The sequence below is a fragment of the Trichechus manatus genome, unplaced genomic scaffold (genome assembly GCF_000243295.1).
Source record: "Trichechus manatus latirostris isolate Lorelei unplaced genomic scaffold, TriManLat1.0 scaffold00012, whole genome shotgun sequence".
Classification (NCBI taxonomy): domain Eukaryota; kingdom Metazoa; phylum Chordata; class Mammalia; order Sirenia; family Trichechidae; genus Trichechus; species Trichechus manatus.
In genome coordinates, this window is record NW_004443948.1 from 2,486,750 (window position 1) to 2,503,226 (window position 16,477).

At 37.6% G+C, this 16,477-nt stretch overlaps 1 protein-coding gene across 1 annotated transcript; it reads right to left on the bottom strand.

Moving 5' to 3' along the window:
• Positions 1–3,488: 3,488 nt before the first annotated feature.
• CSNKA2IP (casein kinase 2 subunit alpha' interacting protein) lies at positions 3,489–4,301 on the bottom strand. The gene has a single exon (XM_012554124.1). The coding sequence runs from the start codon at positions 4,299–4,301 to the stop codon at positions 3,489–3,491; it is 813 nt and encodes a 270-aa protein (XP_012409578.1).
• Between the last annotated feature and the right edge of the window lie 12,176 nt (positions 4,302–16,477).

Below are 16,477 nucleotides of genomic sequence, written 5' to 3' on the forward strand. Positions count from 1 at the left end.
AATGGTTATGTATGTTATTATTGTTTAAATTTTATTGTCAAATTTTCATCCAGATATGCCACATCATTTTCCAACAAGTGATGAAATAAAAATGTGAAAACTCATAGGATCTACTTTCTGCCTTCCAACTGTTACATAGCCCTCATTTCCAGCCCTTTTCATTTAAGATAAAAGGCATTAATGAGATACTATTGATATCTTTTTATATTACTTTACAGATTATCTTTTTCTTCAAATGTAGTGGATTTTGAGTTCCTCTGCCTTTCCTTAAATTTGGTCCCATCTGTACAAGAATTGGCAGCAAGTTCTTGAATTTTCTGTCACTGGTATATGTTTTTCTCTATTTTTGATATTTTATTGTTATCTCTATAGAAGCTGGGAGAGAGAGAGAGGGAGTTGCTCATGTAGACATCTTTTTCCCATAAATTCCAAGCAATTTTATTCAGAAATTCAAAAATTAGAAAAATTTAGGTTGAAAAACCTTTTTGAAAAAAATTTTCGAATGTAGCCACTATTATAATTAAGAACATGATAAATAACTTCCAGTACACTAAAGAAATTAAAAGCAACTAAATCCTAGTCCAAAAAAATAAAGAAATGGAAAAAACAAAAACTAGACTGAAGCATAAAGTTTAGAAAACAAGCTAAAAGATGTAAAATTCAACATGTAAGTTACATCAATAAATAAAAATCAGTTGAATTCCACTGTTTAATTCCACAGATTTTTATCGTATGCTTAGTACATGTCAAGTACAACCAGGTCCTGAGTATTTAGTGGTGAACAATAGTGACACAGGACCTGCACTCATGAAGTTTAGTCTGGTAGAATAGATATTCAACAAGCAACTACAAAAGTGATGTGTATCACCAAAAGGGACGGTTAGGATGGATAGAGCACATGCCAAGGGTTTTCTAAGGCTGTTGGAGAAGGACTTGAACACGTTTTCACATAAACACATTCTTCCTCATCATTACTGATCAGGTGTACATCAGCTAACATCATCTTTAATGCAGAAATACTAGAAACACTTTCTACCTAAGAAATAAGACCAGGGTGACTGTTGTCATCAGTGACATTTTTATAGAACTTCTAACCAAGATAAAGGGTAAAATGACCAATGTGGCATTAATTGTATTGGAAAGAAGCAGACCAACCAAATATTACTTATTTAAGGGGATTTTTAAAGATGGAGAGTGTAAATAGCATTAACTCAATATCAATACACATCATTGAACATTTACTCTATTCCAAGCACTAGTTAAAAAAACCAGCACAAAATGGCAAACAAAGTTTGCAGTCTAGTAAGTAAAGACAGACAAGTGAGTGAAGACAGACAATATATAATGAGGTTAAGAGCAGCAAAAAAAAAAAAAAAAGTGAATACAGAGTTTTATGGTAATAGGAGGATCAGCTTTGTCGCAGATCAGAAAAAAGTTTGCTAGAAGAAGTAAAGACTAAACAGAGTCCTGTAGGATAAAAATGGATAGATGTAAACATCTTTCTAAGCAGCAGGATTGTTGATTTTAAAATGAAGGATATAAGATAGGCTGTTGCACATAGGTCACCTGGTAGGGCAGTGGTTAAAGAAAGCTCTTGGCTGCTAACAGAAAGGTCAGCAGTTTGAATCCACCAGCAGCTCTGTAGGAGACAGATGTGGCAGTCTGCTTCTATAAAGATTTACAGCCTTGGAAACCCTATGGAGCAGTTCTACTCTGTCCTGTAGGTTCACCAGGAATTGGAATCAACTCAACAGCAGTGGGTTTTGGTGGCACGTTATACACATTGTAAAAAACTCTGTGTAGCTGAAGCATCTGGTAGGGGACTGGAGAAAGATGATAAATCGGTTCTGAGAGGTTATCATAGTCCAATCATAAAAGGAATTTAGACTTGCCCCAGAAAACCAAACCAGTTGGTGAGAAGTCAATTCCAACTTAAGGCAACCCCACATACGCAGAGCAGAACTGTACTCCGTAGGGTTTTCAAGGCTGTGAAATTTTGGAAGCAGATCACCTTTCTTCCCAGGTGCCTCTGGGTGGGTTCAAACTGCCAATCTTTTGGTTAGTAGAAGAGCATTTAACTTTTTGTGCCATCCAGTTACTCCATTTCCAGAAAACAGTGAGCAATCGTTAAAGAAATTTAAGCAGCGTAGTGGCATTCTCAAATGTATGTCTCAGACATTTATTCAGAAGTCAGAGTGCTTGTTTATGAGTTATTGAGTAATCCCTGTGACAGAAGGTTACGAACACAGCTAGGATAGTGGCAATGGGGGTAGAGGAAAAAAAGGCTGGGTTCTAGGGGTAACAGGGCAATAGAACTCAGAGAGAAACAATGAGAAAAAAGAATTATGCATGACATCATGATGGATGGTGCTCCATCCACTGAGATAGAGAATTCAGAGATAATTAGATTGAAGATGATGAATTCAAGATTGGTTGTATTGAGTTTGAGATGCTTATACCATGTCCCAGTTGGAAATGTCCAGTATACAGTCTGGCGATCAAGAAAAATCTGGGGTGGAGAATCAGAATTGTGAGTCAGGAGGATATGTAAACCGGTCAAAACCAGTTTCCATCAAGTTGATTCTGACTCATGGCAACCCCATGTGTGTCATAGTAAAACTCTGCTCCATAGGGTTTTCAAGTTCTAGATTGCCAGAACTTTCTTTTGAGGTGGCTCTGGATGGACCTAAACCACCAACCTTTCCATTAGCAATCAAGCATGTTAACAGTTTGCACCTTCTCTTCCCACTAACAGTATACTCAGTGGAACAAAAACATTTTATAAACATTTTTTCTTCTTTTTTCTTAGCCCATTTTGGTTGTATAGATAGAAGTGATGAGTAGGTGACTTCAGAAGCCCATAACTGAAATATGGACATAGTCACATGAAAAAAAGGGTTATATGTACCAGTTAGTTATCTTATCTCTCCTCAGATTTGTTAACTAAGATTGAACAAATCATTGGATTGCAGCATGTGGGATCTTACCACAGAATTATCTTTAGGAGCCTTAACTGAAAAGATTATTTTTTATATACTGTCTTACCTGTAGAACAGTGATCTGACTTTTCTTTAGAGATTGAGAAAATAGTTTAGTCAAAACTGGTTTAAGAATACTGTCATTATCATGTCTTATAAGAAAAGAGACTAACAATTGAACCAGATACTCTTCAGGGCAAGATGAAGTATTTCTGGTCCATGGGCAACTATGATCAATTCATTCAACAATGATTATATAGTGGCTACTATAAGCCAGGCATTGGGTTACAAACATAGAATTCAGTTTCAGCTGCTAGAAATCAAAGTCTGTTATCTAACTAGAAAATAGTATTAAGGGAAATAGTCTCCCCTTAACTAGGTTCTTCATCAGCTTAACTATACAGTCACGCTTAAGTTATTACTAAGAATATTAGTAAGCATGATAGAAAATCAAACATTAGTCTCAAAGAACTAAGAGGTCAATTGCTTTCAAAGAGACAAAAAGTTAATTTAATCAGGATTTCTTTCATTTTGAAACTTTGTCTGGAAAAATTTGAACAGTATATTTGGTCCCTTTGTCTCTTTTACTGTGGCGCTATTCCTCATAGGCCTTATTTTGGGAGTTGGTGATTGACTTTCGTGTGGTTTTCCAGGAAGTGGCTGGTGATTTTTATTTTTTATAAACTCAAGCCAGGAGACCCCTGGAGGCAAGCGGTGGTAACTAAGTACCTTAGTGAACACACAACCTGATAAAGTAGATGTGGTGGCATCTTTGACAGTAGAGGGTGAGGTGGGTACAGAGGGAGAGGAAGAGGAAGAGGAGGAAGAGGAGGAGGAAGAGGAAGAAGAAGATGGAATCTGGGACTTCAGTTGAGAACTGTTACTTTTTTTAACATACAGCAGCCAGTCAATAGCCTGGGGCTGTTGGCTTATAACTTTGTTTTGGGGGGCTACTGTCAACCTGTTTTTCTTCGTATCAGGTCCCTGGATGATATCAGGTTCGGAGGTGGGGGCAATCTGTGATATCATCTCCATTCCCATTCCTTCGAGGTTGTCTTCAGACACTTGATCAAGCTGTTTTTCTTTCACAGGGAAAGATGAGAAAGATGTCTCTGGTAGAGAAAGGATAAGAACTAATTTTACCTCTATTTCCCCCTCAGAATTGGGTTCAGGTGTTGGTATGACAAACAATGTTGCACCACGAGGGTCTTTCCTTCCTGTAAGATGGTTACACTGAAATTTTATGCAGGAAGCACAAACTAAACAAACCATATAACTTGATGAAATACGGGGACCAGGACGAGGATTTGGCCTTCCCCTCATCCTTCGAAAGAGAATTTGCCTAGAGAGATCCCTCTGAATTTTGGTCTTGGAGATAGAATTGACAATTTTATTTACAACATCATCAGGGATAGTTCCACCTTTAACAATGCAAGGTTGAATATTATCTAAAGTCCATGGAATTTCTTTATTTGATTCTGTGTTTGCACAAAAATCATAACTTCTTCTACTATGGAGTTTGGAGATCAATGCTGAAACAGCCAAGTCCTTGATGCAGTGCTCAGAACTTGATGATGATTCATCTGAGATATTTTGTTTGGGTAGATGTGATGGTGAATTTGTGGCTGTATGTTTGTCTCTTGGTGATGTGGTCTTCTGAAGTTTGGAGTGAGAAACTGGTGAACTCAGAGTCCAGCAGTCACGATCAAGTGTAAACATTGTCTGAGATTTGGGTTGGAACAATGGCAAACTCTGAGTCTGGTGGACATAAAGTGGTAAAGTTTTTTTCTGAGATTTTGAGTGGAGCAATGGTAAGCTCAGAACACTGTGATTGGAGTTCAATATAGGTGTTTTCTGAGGTTTGGAGTCAGGTAGCGATGAGCTAACGGTCATTTGATGGGGTTCCAATGAAGAGGATGTCCAAAGAAAGTCGTTCATTTGAGGTTTGGGATTGAGTAATGGTGAGCTCAGAGATCTCTGATTATGCTCCAATAAAGATGCCCAAAGGCAGTTCGATGATGTTTCCTGAGGCTTGGATTGAGGTAATGTTGAGCTAAGTGTTCTTCGATTGGGTCCCAAAGAAGAGGATGTCCAGAGGATACCTAGGGAAGATTTTTCTTGATGTTGGAGGGGGGATAATGATGAACTCAAAACTCTTTGGTTAGACTTCAGTGTAGGTGATGTCCAGCAAATCTCCGGGGAACATATGGTCTGAGATTTAGGGAGTGGTATTGGTGAATTTAGGGCTGTTTGATTGGGCTCCAGTGATGACGATGTCATTTTGAGGTCAAGTAGAGATGTTGTTTGAGGTTTAGGGTGGGGAAAAGGTGATCTCAAGGCTCTCTGATTAGGTCCCAGGGAAGGAGTTCCCCAGGGGAGGTCTAGTGAAGATGTAGCCTGATGTTTGGGATTGGATAATGGTGATTTCAGAAGAACTCTGTTACAGGAACTTTGTGAAATTTTGTCCTGAGACTTGGGAAAGGGCAATATTGAATAGCTCTGGACCTTCTGATCAGAGCCCAATGGAGGCACTGCTAACTGATTGCTGTATGATTCCACTCTGCTCACAGGTTGGTTATTGAGTTGATTTAATTTATCACCTTTGTATTGATGTGTTAATGAATTGGTTGTGGCCAGTTGGCAAGATGGGCATAATGGCATAAAATGTTGACCATAATATGCTAATGGCACCATCTTGTGTTAGTGGTAGAGGCGTTTTTGAAAGCAGTTGGCTTGTTGGGATGTTTTAGTAACTCTTAGTCTTTTAGCTGGATTCCACGGGCAAAGGACACTTAAATAAATACTATTTAGTAGTTAACTTCTTCCTTGTAACCTCCTGTTGATTCCCAAATATTATAGAGTGTATTGGAATTGAGATGTAGCTGAGGTTGAAAAAAATTATCACTATTCAAGGTTCTCCTCTATCTTCTCTTAAGTTTCCTAGAGTTTTTGTTTGTTTGTTTTTCCCCTTGAGGGAATAATGCCTGTTAACAAAATAGTGAAGAGAGTTCAGAAGGGGTCCTGATAGGGATAGCAATTTTCTCAAACAATTTGTTGTAGTATATAGATCAAGGGCCTTATTATGGCAAATAATAACCATTTACTCAGTGTGTAACTTTTTAATTAAACTTTATAAACCCTAGTCCCCATCTGTAAAACAGGTAACTATGATGTTTAACTTGTTGAGCTAAAGACTAAATCAGATAATGAATATATAATGTGTAACACTGCCCCAAATATAATAGGTGCTCAATAAAAAATAATAGCTATTTATGGTACTCTTTACATTATTATTTTCATTAAAAAAAAAAACCTGTGGTAAATTTGTTGCATAAAACAAGATAATTTTAGATAGAAAAAAGTGAAATGGAAGTTCTTATTAAATGTTGAGTTTCTATTTGGATTCTTGCCCATTGTTATTATCTTTTAGCTCACTTCCAAAAGACTATAATTCTAGTTAAAAGTCTATTGTATATTTTATTCCTGTTCTTATTTTCCACCACTGCAGCTTTTTAAATTGTTTATACTCCCTTTTAAAGCTACTGCTTATTTGATGCCCATTATTTCTCTGTAGTCGGATCTCTACACCCATTCTCTTGTTTCTCTCCAGGCCTTCATTGAATTCTTTTTTTTTCTTCTCCGAAACCAATACGGTCCTCAGAGTTATCACCAGCGCTCTTTTCTTTTCATTTTATTCCCATGTAATCATATTCGTTATCTTCAGGATTTAAAAACAAACTATATAAGCTCCATACAAAATAAAACTTTGTAACTGGCCCAAAGTGAACATCTACCACCCAGGGAAAGCATATGGGCTGCTTCCTAAGAGGCAACACATAGTGTGGCATGACACAGTATTTTAGTGTATTTTTCATGCTCAAGGGTTTGTTCTTCAGGTTTTAAGGCTCAGAAACATGAAATGAAAAAAACTGACAGTACTTACAACAGACCCTGGGATCAAACAATTAAGTTCTTGGCCAAGATTCCTTCTCCCTTGAAGAATGAGAAATGTCCATATTGGGCCACATGGCACTTTTCCATATACCCATGACCTACCAACCCAATTTCTGACAGACAAATTTATTCCTCCTATAACACAAAAATACCCTGTTAATTTACTATCCATTCTATTATCAATAGAAGGGTTTTCCTTACTTCAAAGTGATTTTGCACATATTTACTGTAATTCTATTTGCATTTATTTCAAATATATCTCTTATCGCATATCTTAATTCACTTGTTTTCAAGTGTTGAGTCATTTTTGTGGAATTCCCCACATACCAATAATATTACTCATATACTAATGACCTCCTAATCTTTTGTCTCTAGTTCTCACCTTTTATCTTGAGCCTCAAAATTATGTTTCTAACTAATAGTCTTAGTTATCTAGTGCTGCTATAACAAAAATACCACAAGTGGATAACTTTAACAAATAGAAATTTATTCTCTCACAGTTTAGGAGGCTAGAAGTTCAGATTCAGGGCGCCAGCTCCAGGGGAAGGCTCTCTCTCTCCGTTGGCTCTGGGGGAAGGTCCTTGTCATCAGTCTTCCCCTGGTCTAGGAGTTTCTCAGTGCAGATACCCCAGGTCAAAAGGACACACTCTTCTTGCTCTTCTTTCTTGGTGGTATGAGGTCCCTTTCTCTCTGCTGGCTTCTCTCTCCTTTTATTTCTTGTAATATAAAAGGTGATACAGGCCACACCCCAGGGAAACTCCACTTAGATCAGGGCTGTAATCTAAGTAAGAGTGTTGCATCCTACCCTAATCCTTTTTAACATAACCTAATCTTGCCTCATTAACCACAGGCAGAAATTAGGATTTATAACACATAGGAAAATTATATCAGATCACAAAACATATGACAGCCACACAAGACTGGGAATCACAACCTAGCCAAGTAGACACACATTTTGGGGGGACACAGTTCTATCCATGACATTTCACCCTTTGACCTCCAAAAATTCATATCCTTGCCACATATAAAACACTTTCACCCCATCCTATCATTTCAAAAGTCTTAAATGACCTCCAAGTCCAAATTCCATCCTGGAGCAAAATTCCTCTTAATCTGTGAAATCTAGAACAAGTTATCTGCTTCCAAAGTACAGTGGTGGAACAGGCACACGGTAGACATTTCCCTCACAAACGAGAGAAATTTGAGGGAAAGAAGAGATAACAGGGACCAAACAAGTCAGCAGAACACATTACATTAGCTCTCGAGGCTTGAAAATAATCTATTCTCTGCGATCATTTAGGCAATGGCCCTGCCCTTCAGAGTCTGGGTGTTGGCTACACTCTTCAGGTGCTGGGTAGAGGCCCCTTGGCCCTGGGCTTCGGCTCTGCCTTCCAGGCCCACTGGGAAAGTAACTCTGCTCCCTTGAATTTGGGTGTCCATTCTCTTAGTCCATCTGAGGGTCAACCCTACCCCCTCGGCCCCAGCAGGCCTCCTTCTTCTGCTACTTGGGCATGGCATCCCAGCCCCCTCAGCTTTAGGCAGTGGATCTGGCCCCAACCTGCTGGCACTCTTGAAAGGCAGCCCCACACTCTGGAACTGAGTTGGTGAACATCTGACTTTTTGAACCCTAGGAGGCTATGGTCCCAGCCTTTGAAACCCCAGAGGCTATGTCTCCACTTTTTGAGACCACAGAGGTCGTGGCCTTACCTTTTGAGACTGAGGTAGCTCTGCTTCCTGTGTTCTTTGTCTCTTCAGCTTATGCTTCCTGGTTCCTTGGGCTCTCAGCCACTTGGCCCTTGGGCTGGCCCGGCATCTGCCCTGCTCAAGCAAATTTTCCAAAGCTCTTTGGCTCTAAAGGTAAGTGCCTGAATGCACCCACTCAACCAGGAAGCCTGCACAAAGGCACTCAGCTCTCTTGCTTCATGGGTCAGCTAGCCTAGCTCCACCAATAAGATCCTGGAGGTACTACGTTCAACCAGGAAGCCTTCTACACAAAGGCACTGAGCTCTGTTGCTCCATGGGCTAGCTTCCATGCTGTCTAGCCCAGTTTCCTGGTTTCACTGCTGCTGTTTCTCTGCTGCTACTTCTCGTTGTCTGCGCCATCTCCAGTGTTACAACTCTCCTCTTTTCATGCTACAGCAGAAATACCACAAGTGGATGGATTTAACAAACAAATTTATTCTCTCATGGTTTAGGAGGCTAGAAGATGGAATTCAGAGCACCAGCTCCAGAGGAAAACTTTCTTTCTCTGTTTGCTCTGGGGGAAGGTCCTTATCATCAATCTTCCCCTGGTCTAGGAGCTTCTTATCACCAGGGACCCTGAGTCCAAAGGACACACTCTGCTCCCAGCTCCTCTTTCTTGGTGGTATGAGGTCCCTCTCCTCTCTGCTCTCTTCTCTCTTTTATATCTCAAAAGAGATTAACTCAAAATACAACCTAATCCTGTAGATTGCACCCTGCCTCATTAACTTAACTGCCTCTAATCCTGCCTCACTATCATCACAGAGGTTAGGATTTACAACACATAGGATAATCACATCGGATCACAAAATGGTGGACAACCACACAATACTGGGAATCATGGCCTAGCCAAGTTAACATACATTTTGGGGGGACACAATTCAGTCTATAACACTAATTGCCAGACTTCTCCATTCAAAATTCCCAAAGAAAATCCAAATACAAAACATCCAAAATTCAATAATCCTCTTTCTGGAGACATCTTTCCTCTTTCTATATCCTCTATCTTGATTCCTAACACCTAGTCATCTAATTCAGAATCTTTGAAATCATTTTGGACAGCTTCACCTTCCAAAACCATTTACTCAATAAGACCTGTTGATTTTATATCAAATCACTCCCAGTGTGACAATTTATACTGTAGGCACATCTCATTTAGACTATTGTATTCTTATATTAACCTCTGTATATCTTTCTTCCTAACCACACTTTCTCTTTCTTCCCCTCTGCCTAGGGCCCTCTCACTGGTGGAGTCCTGCTTCTGCTCACCTTGGGAGTTCGCTCACTTTGTACATGTCTGTGTCAGTTGAGGAGAACGGAAAAGCCCATTCTGCAGTAGACTGAGTAGTGCTGTAATAAGTTTCAAGATGCTAATTGAATAACTTCATGACTTTGGGGCATATAAAGATTTCTTAAATAGAGTATAAAAAACAATAACCATTAAAAACAGATAAATTAACAACTCCGTTCATCAAAAGATACTATATTAAGAAAGAGTGAGACAAACCACAGAACGTGAAAAAATATAATACATATGTTAATTGCAAATACATATGATCCTGACAATACAATAGATACAAATCTGACAAAAGATTCTTATCTATGATAACTTCTGCATATGATTAAGAAAAATACAGACAATGCAATTAAAAGGTAAGCAAAACATGTGAACAACCACTTCACAAGTAAGCATATCCAAATGGCTAACTCACATGTGAAAAAAGCTCAACCTTATGAGAAATCATGAAGTACATATTTAAACAAGAGGGAGGTATCACTACACATTATCAGGATGTGAACTAAATTAAAAATAAAATGAAAACTGACAAAACCAAGAACTGGTAAAGATGTCAGTTAAATACAGCTCTCATACACTGCTGGAAATACAACAACTTTGGAAAATTCTTTAACTTTAGCCACTAAATTAGAATACATATAAGTGTGTGTGTGTGTGTGTGTACATAAAAACCAAAACCAAACCCATTGCCATAGAGTCAACTGTATCGCAACCTATAAGACAGAGTAGAACTGCCCCATAAAGTTCCCAAGGAGTAGCTGGTGAATTGCAACTGCCAACCTTTGGTTAGCAGCCAAGCTGTTAACCACTGAGCCACCAGGGCTCCGGATATATACATATATATTCCATATATATTCCACTCCTTGGTACATTCTAACAGATACATGAATATTTGCACCAAAATACATATACCAGCATATCCATAGCTGCTTCATTCATAATAGCTCCAAACTGAAATCAATTGCCAATCAACAGCAGAAGAGATAAATTGTGATACAGCCATATAATAGAATACCAAACAGCAAAAATTAACAAAATATAGCAACACGCAACTACATGTATCAATCTCACATACAAAATATTGGGTGAAAAGAACCAGACATGCACAAAAAATACTTTCAATTTTATTTCTGAAAGTACAAAATCAAATCACACTGGCTATGGTATTAACAGTCAAGATAATAATACATTTGGGGAAGTAAAGATTTGAATGCTGATGGTAATGTTCTGTTTTTTTGACCTGGATGCTGATTATGTGGATGAATTCACTTTGTGATAATTGAGCTCTAACACTTAACGATGTATTTACTTTCTGTATGTGTCTTTACTTCCATAAAAGTTTTTAAAATATAGAGCTTGATGCTAATTTGAAAGGACACATCTGAAACAAAAGTACACGAAAGGTGAAACATTAAAGGATGAATCAGGATCTGGCACACAGATGCAGTGAAAGCTTAAAAAAAGAAGCAGGAGAAGAATGCAATGTGGAAATCCTGCTATTGTATGAAGGGGCATAAAGGAATTCAAAACAAATGGAACTAGCAAGACTCTATTTAAAACAAAAACAAGAGAAAAATAACTTTTTTGAATGTGCCCCGCTTTCAGACTCACATCGAACTGACACCCTTATCAAAGAGTGTGTTTTTCTAGAAATAGGTAAATATTAAAGATAACTAAACAGTGGTAGAAATTTGAATGACACTGTAACTGTGGAAGAAAAGTAAATACCGCTTATGAAAGAATTAACTTACAAATAGACTGTGTACCTAAGTTGTTTATAGTTGAGTTATTTCAATGAACAGATATTTCTATGTAATGTAAACTTTTTCAGAGTATGATAAATATAGATATAGTCTGAATTTGTTATATGAAACTCTGCTCTACATAATTCTTGTTTCAAAACATGACAAAATACTTCAAAAATGAAAAAGAAAATAAGTTATAACATATGCTAAAAACCTAAATAAAACCATTTAACAATACATTAATTAGACTATGACTAATTTGATCTTATTCAAACAAAGCAAAAATTATTAATTATTAAATGTCATAATTTGTTATATTCATGATTAACAAGAAGCATCTAAATAGATGCCCAAAAAGTCACTTTATAAAATCCAACTTCCATTCCACATAGAAACTCAGTAAACTAGTAAGAGAAAACTAATTATCACAAATATCAATCTGAAAGCAAAAGCAAACTATGTATTTGATACTGAAATGTCAGCTAATCCCATTGTAGTCTGATAATGAACAAGTCTATCCACTATCATTGCTACAATTTAACATTGCTGAGGAAGACACGACTGAGGCAATAAAGGAAGAAACCAGAGAAAGAAAAACAACAAAGAAAGGAAGAGAGGAATAGAGGAGGAAAGAAAGAAAAAGAAGGAGGGAGGGAGGGAGGAAGAGAGAAAGAGAGGAAGAGAGACGGAGGGAGAGAGAGAAGGAGGGAGGAAAAAAGACATAACTATTGAAAAAATAGAAAGTAAATTATTTCTATATACATATTATATGATTGAAAACCCAAGTTCAAATTTAGAAAATGTAATATTAATAAAAATATTAAAATTTCAAAAGTTCAGTGAAATAAGCCTACTAAGTCAATAGATACGGATTGACTTTTCTTCAGTACTAACATTTAACAGGATATAAAATGACCTTAGATACTTTCTGTATAATTACCTCTAATAATTCAATGAAAACACAAACATTCTATTACAAAAATGAGCAAATTCAGGAAAAATTTATAGAGAATAAATATAAATATCTAATAATAAAATAAAGGCAAAATAATGATGTTTCTGCTTCGTAATCCAAATGAGCAGATTGTTCATTTGTACTAGCCTGAGTATATCTCACCTGAACTTAGAGACCATGTCAAGAAGAGATTTGATTCATTGAACACTAATGACCAAAGACTAGATGAACTGTGGAATGACATCAAGGGCATCATACATGGAGAAAGCAAAAAGTCCTTAAAAAGACAGGAAAGAAAGAAAAGACCAAACAGGAAGTCAGGAGAGACTCTGAAACTTGTTCTTTGTGATGTTAATGTTGTGTGTCACCTTGGCTGGGCCGTGGTACTCAGTCGTCTGATAGTTGTATGATGTTGCAATCACTTTCATGAGATGTGATATTATGTGATCACCCCCATGATTGGCTCTGCTGTGAGTAGCCAATCAGTGGAATATAAGTGGATATTTTGGCAAGGCTTGTGGGCTTTTGCTCATTCTGGATCCTGCATCTGGCTCCTGTTCATCTGACCTTCAGTTCTTAGGACTTCAGCTAGCAGCTTAGCTCTAGTCTTGCCTGCCAATTTTGGGATCAGTTGATCTTCACAACCTGTGAGCAAGAACCCTAGTCTCTGACCTGCCGATCTTGGGTTCATCAGCCCCTGTGGCTACATGGATCAGGAGAAGCCTCTATTCTGATCCACGGACTTGGGACTTCCCAGCCTCTACAACTGTGTGAGCCATTACTTTAATATAAATATCTCTCTATACATATATATTTATACACTTTACTGGTTTTGCTTCTCTACAGAACCCAGCCTAAGACACTCTTGAAAGTTGAGTCGCTAAAGCAAACGGAAGAAATGATGACGTAAAAGAGCTGAACAGAAGATTTCAAAGGGCGGCTCGTGAAGACAAAGTAAAGTATTATAATGAAATGTGCAAAGACCTGGAGATAGAAAACCAGAATGGAAGAACACCCTCAACACTTCTCATGTTGAAAGAACTGAAAAAAAAATTCAAGCCTTTAGTTGCAATATTGAAGGTTTCTTTGGGCAAAATGTTGAATGATGCAGGAAGCATCAAAAGAAGATGGAAGGAATACACAGTCACTGTACCAAAAAGAATTGGTCAAGGTTCAACTATTTCAGGATGTAGCATGTGATAAAGAACCCGTGGTAATGAAGGAAGAAGTCCAAGCGGCATTGAAGGCATTGCTGAGAAACAAGTCTCCAGGAATTGATGGAATACACTGCAATATGTATAAAAATTAACTCATAATGGGATCTAGACTTTATACAAAACTCAAATTATAAAACTTGTGTCAGAAAATACAGTAGAAAACTTATGTAACTTTGGGTTGTGCATAAATTTTTAGATGTGTCAGTGATAACTTTTTCAACTGTACTTTCTCTCTACTCTTCAAAGACGGAGTCAAAAAAAAAAAAAGAAGACTATCTGTATTGTCTCCACCTCTTTCACATGCACTGCTATTTTTTTAATTTTATTTATTTTTGTTTTTGTTGTTGTTGACAATATACATAGCAAAACATACGCCAATTCAACAGTTTCTATGTGAAAAATTCAGTGGCATTGATTACATTCTTCGATTTGTGCAACCATTCTCAGCCTCCTTTTCTGAGTTGTTCCTTCTCCATTAACATAAATTCACTGCCCCCTAAGCTTCCCGTGTAATCTTTCCAGTTGCTGTTATCAATTTGATTCTGTATAAAAAGTTCTTAAAAGAGCAAAATGCTCAAGCCATTGTGGAAAACAGTATGGTGGTTCTTGAAAAAACTAAAATAGAACTACCAGCAATTCTACTCCTAGGTATACACCCAAAAGACTTTAAAGCAGAGACTCAAAAAGAGATTTGTACATCAATGTTCACTGCAGCACTATTCACAATAGCCAATAGGTGGAAACAACCTAAATGTCCATCAACAGATGAATGGATAAACAAAATGTGGTACATACATACAATGGAATACTACTTAGCCAGTAGGAAAAATGAATTATTGATACATGCTACAGTATGGATGGAACCCGAAGACATGATGAGTGAAATAAGGCAGTCACAAAAAGGATAAATATTGTATGACCTCACTTATATAAAAAGATAAGAAAAGGCAAATGTAGACAGAACAAGGTTTATTAGTGGTTACCAAGTTCAGGAGGGAGGGGGAAAGGGAAGATTAATGGCGATGGAAATATCACATTGATTAAGGGTAGGGTTGCACAGCCTGTAATCGTAATTGCTATCAATACATTGTTCACCTGTAAAAAGCTGAATCGGCAAAAGTCATGTGATAGATATATTCACAACAATGACCAAAAAAAACAAAAACAAAAAACTGCTGAGGCCACTTATATACAACCAAAAACTCGATGGGATTTGGTTTCTTGGTTTGGAAGTTTAGGGTCATGGTTTCATGGGACATCCAAGTTAATTGGCCTAGTAACATGTTTAGTAGTTCTGTTCTACCTCCTAGTTCTTTATGCAGTGCCTGGAGTCTTAAAAACTTGCAAGAGGCCATCCAAGGCATGACAATTGGTCTCTATTCACCTCGAGCAACAGAAGAAGGAGAGTCAGGAATAGAAGGAGGGTATGGAATGTGTAGCTAATCGCCTCCATAAACTGCCTCCTTTGCCATGAGACTAGAAAAACTGGATAGTTCCCAACTATCATTACTAAACATTTTGATCAAAGATATTCTAGAAGAATTCTTATCAAAAGGGGGAAAATGTAGAACAGAATTTCAAAGTCTCATGGACTCCAGACTTCCTGGAGCCATGAATGCTGGATGAACTCCTTGAACTATTGCCCTGAGATAATCTTTAAACCTTAAACCAAAATTATCTCCTGAAATCTTCCTAATACCAAACAGTAGTTTAGCTTAACTAGTAAAAAAATGTCTGCCAAATTGATAACAGCAACTTGAAAGATTAGATAGGTAGCTTAGGGAGCAGTGAATTTATGTTAAATGGGGAAGGAACAACTCAGAAAACGAGGGTGAGAATGGTTGCACAACTCAAAGAATGTATTCACTGTCACTGAATAGTATATGTAGAAACTGTTGAATTGATGTATGTTTTACTGTGTATATCCTCAACAACAACAACAAAATAAATAAAATTAAGAAAAAAGATTAATGTGTGTGAAAGAAGTGGAGACAAAACAGACAGTCTGCTTTTTTTTTTTTTTTTTTCAACTCTGCCTGTGAAGAGTAGAGAGAAAGTACAGTTGAAAAAATTTATCATTGACAATTGAAGGAAGTCTGGTTGATTTTGTTAGAATAGAGGCATATCCAAGTGTATTGGTAGATAGAAGAAAAGAAAAGGACCATGGTTGAGGGCAGTGATGGAAAACATCAGAGACAGGAGGATTAGTTGAATAAATACATGGAGTAGGAAAAGGATATGAAAACAAAGCATGGATAAAAGCTCAAGCTTTATAATGGAGATTTTTCTGTTATTTGCTAAAACGTAATGTAAAAAACTGTTGGGGAAGGGGATGAAGATACAGAGACTTTGAGGTAAAGAAGAATTAAGATAAGACTGTTCACATCAAAAGACCTTAGTCTTTGGAGAAACCCTGAGAGTATGGCCCCCAGACACCCTTTTAGCGAAGTGGTGAAGTCATTTCCGAAGTTCACTGTTCAGCAGGGGAGTAGACAGCCCCGTAAAACCAAATGGGACTAATGAGGTACAGCAGTCCAGGGACAAGGGCCAGAAGGCAGAAGGGGACAGGAAAGCTGGTGATAGGGAACCCA